The sequence below is a fragment of the Myxocyprinus asiaticus genome, chromosome 5, assembly GCF_019703515.2.
Source record: "Myxocyprinus asiaticus isolate MX2 ecotype Aquarium Trade chromosome 5, UBuf_Myxa_2, whole genome shotgun sequence".
NCBI classification, from domain to species: domain Eukaryota; kingdom Metazoa; phylum Chordata; class Actinopteri; order Cypriniformes; family Catostomidae; genus Myxocyprinus; species Myxocyprinus asiaticus.
In genome coordinates this window covers 15071552-15080516 of record NC_059348.1, presented here as the reverse complement: position 1 = coordinate 15080516, position 8965 = coordinate 15071552, and the positions used below count along the sequence as shown (strand labels likewise).

Genomic DNA, 8965 nt, shown 5'->3' with positions numbered 1-8965 from the left:
TGTAACTGCAAAACTCAAAATACAGTCTTATTTATTAACAGATGTTTTGGCTTATTTTTCAAGGTACCTTTCTGTATATATTTATGCCCTTACTTGCACCTCGAAATTAAAGGTGTGTGTCTCTTCAAAGTAATAAAATAATGATAAAGTAATGATGAAATATGCTTTTAAAATGTTATTAATATTATTATATGATTTAATACATGATATAATACACGATTGAACTGCATATTGTTACATAATAATTTGTTATAATAAAGATGAGAAACATGACTATACACTGAAAACCCTAATAAGTTGACGTTATGGCATCTCCAAAACTTGTGTGATTAAGTTCACTTGGTGTTCATATAGAATGAATTTCACTATTTCAGTTTAGGTAACTTGATGAAAGTAGACTTAACTCATATTTGCTATTTAAATGTTGTTTCAACTTAATAATTTTAATTAAATTTCATTTAGGTCATACAAGAACAGATTAAATAATGAAGATTTTAATTGATTCTAGGTCAATAATCAAATAAACCTATTACTCCACAGAAATGCATATAGACCTGCAACAAAACAACATAATACTACAAAAGAGCTAAAATGTCTATGAATTTTTAATAACAACAATTTAAATGTCCCCATAAATTCACTTTGACCAGGAAACATAGTTAAATAATTCAAGCGCAAGGGATTATTCCCCATAGCATCAATTTTGTACTCAATAGTTTGAGTTATTAACACTAAAAATCTTAGGTCTATGGATTTTTAAGAAAACCTGGGTAGCTCAGCGAGTATTGACACCGACTACCACCCCTGGAGTCGCGAGTTTGAATCCAGGGTGTGCTGAGTGACTCCAGCCAGGTCTCCTAAGCAACCACATTGGCCCGGTTGCTAGGGAGGGTAGAGTCACATGGGGTAACCTCCTCGTGGTCGCGATTAGTGGTTCTCGCTCTCAATGGGGCACGTGGTAAGTTGTGTGTGGATCATGGAGAGTAGCATGAGCCTCCACATGCTGGGAGTCTCTGCGGTGTCATGCACAACGAGTCACGTGATAAGATGCACGGATTGACTGTCTCAGAAGAGGAGGCAACTGAGACTTGTCCTCCGCCACCCGGATTGAGGTGAGTAACCGTGCCACCACGAGGACCTACTAAGTAGTGGGAATTGGGCATTCCAAAATTGGGAGAAAAGGGGCCATGGATTATCCCGCTTATAACATGGTCACTTGCCAGAACTGATTAGTAACAGCTGTAATATATTTTTAAATTTTATTTTTTATTTTTTTCAGCACTAATTTTGACTGGAACAATAAAAAAAAAATAGTGGTTAATTTTATCTAAGGGCCATTAGATCTACAGATCCGCCCATTCACACACAGAGAACAAGTAGTGCGTCCACACACTTGGTCAAAACTTTGAATTCAAATGCACAATCACAAATAATAATATCCACAGAATTAGAGGGGTTGACACTCCAGAGAGAATGTATTATTGACTTTTTATTCATTGTCATTTTCACAATTGTGCACAATTTAGTTAGTCTTTCTACACCAACAATGCTCTATAATGTTATGTTGCTATGGTTACAAACAGCGCATTAATATCGAACGGTGACCGGAACTACCTGTTCATTCAATGGTTTGAACTGCACGCCTTCCAGCCAATCAGAATCAAGGATTAGAACGGACCATGGCATAAGTAGCAATTAACACTCTTTTCATTAAACATGTGTAAACATGAAATCAAAGAGTACAACAAAAGTTACTTAAAGGGTCATGAAAAACTAATACTACGTTACTCAAGATCGAAGACTAGATTGAGAACATGCATATATTTTTTACATGTAAGAGAATCGCTGTTATTTAAGAAATTAGGAATAGGGATTGTAGCCTATTTTTTCTTTACTCAGAGAGAAAAAAAAATGTACTCATGTAATCCATTAAAAGCAACTGTTATCTGATCATACACAATTATGGTGCGTGAAAAAATAGAACGCAATTAATTATAAGTGCTCAGATTATTTTGCAATCTGATTACGTAATCCAAATTACATATAACCCGTTACTACCCAACACTAGCAGTAGGCCTAATGATATAAAAATCTAAATGCCAAAACCTTTAATTACTGCTTCACAGGAGAATAACTTAATCAGACAATAACATTATTTACAGTTCACTGTGCAGGAGGGAGCGCGCGCACGTGAATGAGTGTGAATGAGTGACGTAACACCACAGGAAACACCTCTCTGCTATGAAGGGGGCAGTCTGACTGCGCACAGCAGACACCTCGAAACACTCAACTTACACACAGTTCTAACAGCTACACGTTCAGCTTGCATCTAAAGACTGAACGCGACAGCAGACAGCATCGAGAAAGTCTTTCTTCACGCTAGTCGCTCCGCGAAAGCCGAAACTCGCAAGTGCGCGAGAACATGAACAGCCTCTTTCGTCTCGCGCAGCCCTGGACTCTTTCCCGCGGATAAATGATGACTTGCTGCGCGCGAATCCCACCAAAAACACCAGACACTTTCTCAAGCATGCTCGCACGGTATGCTTTTTCATTCTGACGTGGATGTACATGCTTAAATCCTCCCGTATATCCCTGGATTTTTCAGCGGGGAGCAGAAAGTGGGCGTTTTTCTACATTCACTGCTGCAACTTGCAGTTTCAAGTGCAATAAGTTCATTTTAAGGAAAGTGCGTCATTTTAAGTACACACTTATTGTTTTTTTTTTTTTTTTTTTTGGAAGAAGAAGAATATCATCAGTCGCTGCATATGAAGCTCTTTGGCGCACACTCATACTGAGGTAATTTAGCGACATAGAGGTCGATATGGCACAGGAGAGTGTGTACGATAACCGCAGTATAGTGGTGAAGTACATCCACCATAAGCTATGGAAGAAGGGATATGTATGGGAAGCGAATGCCCATGATGACAGTGTCTCTAACGGACTGAGGACGGGGATGCAGGAGGACATCCGTCACGACCCGTGCACCGCGCTTCATAAGGTGCTACGGGAGGCCGGGGATGAGCTGGAGCGCTTATATCAGTCGGACTTTGCGGAGATGTCCAAGCAGCTGCATCTCACGTCCCTCACGGCGCACCAGCGCTTCACCGCAGTCATAGACGAGCTGTTCAGGGACGGCGTGAACTGGGGCAGAATTATCGCGTTTTTCGAGTTTGGAGGGACCGTTTGTGTGGAATGTATGAATAAGGAGATGACGGCGCATGTGGACAACATTGCGGGCTGGATGACGGAGTATCTCAACGGCCCGCTGTACGCCTGGATCCAGGAGAACGGAGGCTGGGTATGTCATTAGCGCAGTTTATATACCTCTCCTTTGGTGACGCAGCGTAGCTCGCGTCACGCGTTCTAAACCTCCAGCGTTTGCTAATTGGCCCATAGCGCTGTCTGTTAATCTCCGCCAGCCAATGAGCGGCAGCGATTTGTCACACCCCTCTAACGCCTTCACTGTGAAGCCCTCAATGACAGCCGTTATCTGCAGAGCTTGAAGGTGTGGTTCCGCTCTCAGGAACTTTCAGGGACCGCTGTTGATTGATGCATGCAAACAGGAGAATATTTAGTCTTATCCGACAACCTGTTCTATGGTTTGTGATATTTACTCTTCAAATCATGTGTCTAAATGATCCTGGGCTATTCCTGTGCATGTGATGTTGTACAAACATCATTTAACCACATGCATTTCCTGTCTGGATATTTACTTGGCATCTTAAGATGGAAGTTTAGGTCATGCTATGTGCAGAATATCATACCACCGTACTACCCATACTATTTTTGCAGTATGTAGTGTGCATCGAGCACACAGGTGACCATCTACATTTGCTAAAATGTGCATTATAAAGCAGCTACAGTGTCGTGCCCCCCCCACACACACACAAACTTTGACCACTGTGCCCCCTCACACTGACCACATTTTAACCACCGACATTTTAGTGCAGTGGGTGGACTTACAGTCCCTTACGCACCATAGGCGAATTTACAACAAACTTCAAACATAAAAACTACCCTGCTTAGAATGAACAGTCTGCCCATAAAAAAAAGTCTATTTTATAGAAGGAAAAAAGAAAAAAAGGAGAATGGATGATAATAGCGCCGTACAGTACAAAGGAAGAATCAAAAGATAATCAAAGATAATCAAATCACAAAATAAGATGTGCCCCATGTGCATACAGTCTTCAAACACTGACATGCATTGACATAGGTTCTGAAATCTGACCATATAGTGCTGCTCGTCAGTGTAACTTAATTATATTTGTGGGTAACTTTATAAACATTTGTAATTTACCTCACTGGAAATGTTTATACACATTTAACCTAATTAATTACACAATTACATATTGTTTTGCAATAATTTCGCATTAAACGATCTATTTATTTTACACAATCACTGTTTCGTTCATCAGGTGTGCATTTTTAATATTTGGTCGAGTCGTCGAGATGAAAGTTTCCAGGATCAGTGAAGACAGCGGAGACCCTGTGTATGGTCCTACCAATGACAAGCATTAACTGAATATAACGAGGTTCACCTTGTTATTGCAGAGCACAAAATAAGGAGACGTGTGGAAGCTGCACTTTAGGGACATTAACCAATGTGATAACGGGAACAACAATGCTACACAACATGTGCAGTACTACACACTGCGTGGTGTGAGCAAAAGAGCCCTTAGGTGTCAGAGAGGAAGAGGAGACGAGGATGAGGTGCCAGTATACAGATGATTTTCATGCACGGCAGCAAGTTATTGACATTTTTCTTTCTCTCTCTGACGTATGTATAATGATATTAAATGATCATAAAGTTTGCTTTAAATAAATAATTAAGGGGTGCGGGCGGAGCAGGGGCATTGTAAGTGGGGGGAAAAGGGTGACTGAGCAAGGCCCTGGCATGTGAGGGGCCCTTGAAGATCCTGAAATTATAATTACTATTATTATATCTGTGCTACTTCTCTGTTTGTTCCTCACCCGTTTGACAAACTCAGGCACACGTCTGTGTACACGCCTCCCACGAGCACAATATATGCGCAATTTGCATTTGATTGGTTGTCTAGGAGTGATGCCAAACGGCAATTGGCTGTGAGGGAGAGTGGAGAGAAACAGTCATCTGAGTGTGGTGATGTCCAAACAAAAATTGGGATACCAGAAAAGAAAAGAGAGGAAGGAGAAAAAAAGAAACAAATTGAGGGAAACAACTCCTCACAAATTTCTTTCCAAAGAGAGCAGGTGAGAACAAATTTGTTCGAGGCGACCTAATATGCTTAATAATGGTATGTTGTGTAAATAGATGCTGCGTGGTAGTCTGCATTTCGCTTCATCTGAGATGAGAAACAACTTGTTTCCAAGCCAGTGATAAACGTTCTTATCTCACTGTAAACACCGAAGTAACACGTAAAGTGTGCGAGCTTGAGAAATCTTTAGAGATAAAATGTTAGCAAATATGGAAATCAATATGTAAATGATGTTTGTAGATACAGACTGATTGAGTGATCTTGCATCAAAATATTAATATGAGCAAACCTGGTCAGAACAATAAGATGGCAGGATAATAAATTGGAAAAAAATATACAAACGAAAAATTATTAAACACATAAAACACTCGGTTCCAGAAACAGTCACAGAGAGTGAAGCAGCAGGCCCAATACAAGATCCTACTGCTCCTATTAATGTTGCTGAGGATGTAAGTTAAGGTAAGCCCAGAGTGTAGTTAGGCAAATATAGATTGTTTAAGCATCCAACACATTTGTAACATATTCAGTATACTATGCACATGAACCTGATGGTAGCATACATATCAGACATGTCATTTACGGTTCAGGGTAATATCAATCTTGTGTTCATCATGCTTGTAGAAGGCTCTGTACCTACACCAGAGAAAGAAGAGGTAGTAGAGGCAGGAGGTAGAAGTAGGACCTGCGAAGTAGGTGATGGAGGTGTAGACACTAAAGAAAATGATTCCTCAGAGGACAGTGAGAAGGACACTGTGATGACAGTGGTGGAGGGAGAAAAAAGTGATGTTAGTGCTGAGTATGTAACTGATGATCCAGCAGTACGGCCAGAGTCGCAGAGGTTGACAAATCAGCAGAGAAATTAAATTGTTCTCAAACTGGCAAACAGAAGTCCTGAAGAAGCTGATTTAACCAAAATTGCTCCAAAAGATATGACAGGCAAACAATTTCTAAATTATCTACAATATGCTAAATCAGCCAATGGCTGTGAGAAAATAAAAAGAGATTGGTTAATCTACAGTAAAAGTGCAGCATCTCTGTAGTGCATCCCATGTCTTCTGTTTTCACATGAGCAAACAGGACCATCCTCAAGTGATCTGAACAGCAAGCATGGACTCAAATTGGCAAAAATAAAATGGCAAAGAATGTATGGAAAATTTCCAGAGCATGAGACACACAGGCCACATAAGCAGTGCTACTTAATATGGAAGAGTCTGCAGCACTCATTATTAGCAGCTAAAGGAGTAGATAGTCACCTGCAACTACAATTTCAAACAGAGATAGAGAGGAATAAATGTATTTTACAGAGGCTTTTAGATGTGACACTTCATTTGGCGTCACGAAATCTGGCTTTCAGAGGCAAAACAACACATTTGGATGATGTTCATAATGGAAATTTCCTGGGAACTCTTGAGCTGTTTGCTCATTATGATCCCTTTTTGAATGAGCACGTACAGAGAGTAAGGCAAAAGAAGATAGGCTCACGGTTAACTCATTATCTAAGTCCTGAGACACAAAATGAGTTCATTGACCTGTGTGGCAAAAGAGTGAAAAACACTATCCTGGCTGAGAGAGAGAATGCAATATATGATTCAGTAATATGCGACTCAACACCAGACATATCTCATAAAGAACAAAATGTGCTATTGGTTAGATATGTTTATCAAGATAAAGAGAGCGGCATCTGGGAAATAATTAAGAGATTTATTCAGTTCAAAGATTTTTTATAAGAAGACAGGCAGTGATTGAGGCAGTACTGGAAGAAAATGGTATACCATTGAAGGATTGTAGAGGACAAGGATACCATAATGGGGGACAATATGTCAGGAAAGGTAAAAGGGGTACAAGCTGAAATTTTAAAAGCCAGTCCATTAGCTACATCCCCCTGTGCATTCCATACACTCAATCTGGTGGGTTTACATGCAGCTACCTCCTGTATTGAGGTCTCCAAATTTTTCGGCTCAGTCAATCGGCTCTACAATCTATTCAGTGCTAGACCAGAGCAATGGCCGATCTTGAAAGAAAAAACAGGATTCTCTTCTGACTGTATGGATGAAGGTGCTACAGTGCAGTGAGAACAGAAATGTGATTCTTCAGGCAGGGGATATTTCGCTTGACATTGAAACTTAACGTCAGGGCATTACAAGAGGAGATACAGGCTATGAGGAATGAATGGGACTCCTTGCTCACTGAGGCCTCCCTGGTAGTTCAGGCAATGGAGATCCCTGTACAGTTTCAGAAGGAAGAGAAACGAAAGCGGAAAATGATGCGGATGACACAAGACAACACATAGAACACAACTGGAGAGAGCGCAGGAATTGCATTCAGAAACAATGTGTTTTTCATTTCAATGGATGCAATTATCCATGACTTGAGTGTAAGGTTCCAGACAACAGCAACCATCTGTGAAACTTTTGCACACATTTTGAAATGAACAGATATGAGGGAAGACCAAATGAATATAACATGCAGAGGACTCACAGTAAAGTATGATAAAGACCTCACAGCTGGGTTGGAAAAAGAAATGCTGCATCTGAAAACTATATACAGTGCCACATTTTCAAACAATCTGTCTCCTCTTGAGCTCCTTAATGCCATCTACAAGATGCAGCTACAGAACATTTTTGGAGAGCCCTGTATTGCATGAAAGATATTCTGCACACTGCCTGTGACTGTCGCTGGAGGTGAGCAGGCTTTCAGCAAGTTAAAACTAGTGAAAAATTATCTGAGGTCAACAATGTCTCAGGAGAGACTGAATAGCTTTGCACTTCTGTCTATTGAGAGCCAGTTAGCCAAAAAATTAGACTTGAAAGATCTCATCAGTGATTTAGCCAACAAGAAGACCCGCCAATGGGCATTAGGGCAGTGAACAAATACTACAGCATGTCAGCATCAGTACCCTAAGATTGAAGTGAGTAAATTGTTGTGTATCATACATCCTTGTAAGATTGGTTAAATTATCTTAAACATTCTCACCTGTTTAGGTTTTGCAGTTTTCTTAAGTTTTGATTATTTGATTATTTTGTTTTATTTCGATTTAGCCAGACATGCTTTTGAATGAAGGCAATGAAGGTGTATTTTTTTTTTTTTTTTTTACTGTTAAATAGTTTGAAAGGACTGAAATGTTATAGACTACAGAGCACAATGTCTCTGTTAATAAAACACAGTTCAAATTAAATACAGTTGAAGTCAGAAGTTCACATACACATATGTTGAAGTCATTAAAACTAATTTTTTAACCACTCCACAGATTTAATATAAGCAAACTATAGTTTTAGCAAGTCGTTTATGACATCTATTTTGTGCATGACACGAGTAATTTTTCCAACAGTTGTTTACAGACAGATTGTTTCACTTTAAACTGATTATATCATAATTCCAGTGGGTCAGAAGTTTACATACACTAAGCTAACTGTGCCTTTAAACAGCTTGGAAAATTCTAGAAAATGATGTCAAGCCTTTAGGCAATTAGCAAATTAGCTTCTGATTGGCTAATTGGAGTCAATTGGAGGTGTACCTGTGGATGTATTTTAAGGCCTACCTTCAAACTCAGTGCCTTGTGGACCTCCACAAGTCTGGTTCATCCTTGGGAGCAATTTCCAAATGCCTGAAGGTACCACGTTCATCTGTACAAACAATAGTACGCAAGTATAAACACTATGGGACCACACAGCCATTCATACCGCTCAGAAAGGAGACGCATTCTGTCTCCTAGAGATGAATGTAGTTTGGTG

At 39.9% G+C, this 8965-nt stretch overlaps 1 protein-coding gene across 2 annotated transcripts in view; it reads left to right on the top strand.

Annotated features, from left to right (window-relative positions):
• The first annotated feature begins 1996 nt into the window (after positions 1–1996).
• Positions 1997–8965, top strand: part of LOC127441660 (apoptosis regulator Bcl-2-like) — a 68717-nt gene continuing 61748 nt past the window's right edge. For both annotated transcript variants that reach the window (XM_051699300.1, XM_051699301.1), the window contains exon 1: positions 1997–3298. In XM_051699300.1, coding sequence (XP_051555260.1) covers positions 2822–3298 — 477 coding nt within the window. In that variant the 5' untranslated portion in view covers positions 1997–2821. The remainder of the gene's footprint in view (positions 3299–8965) is intronic.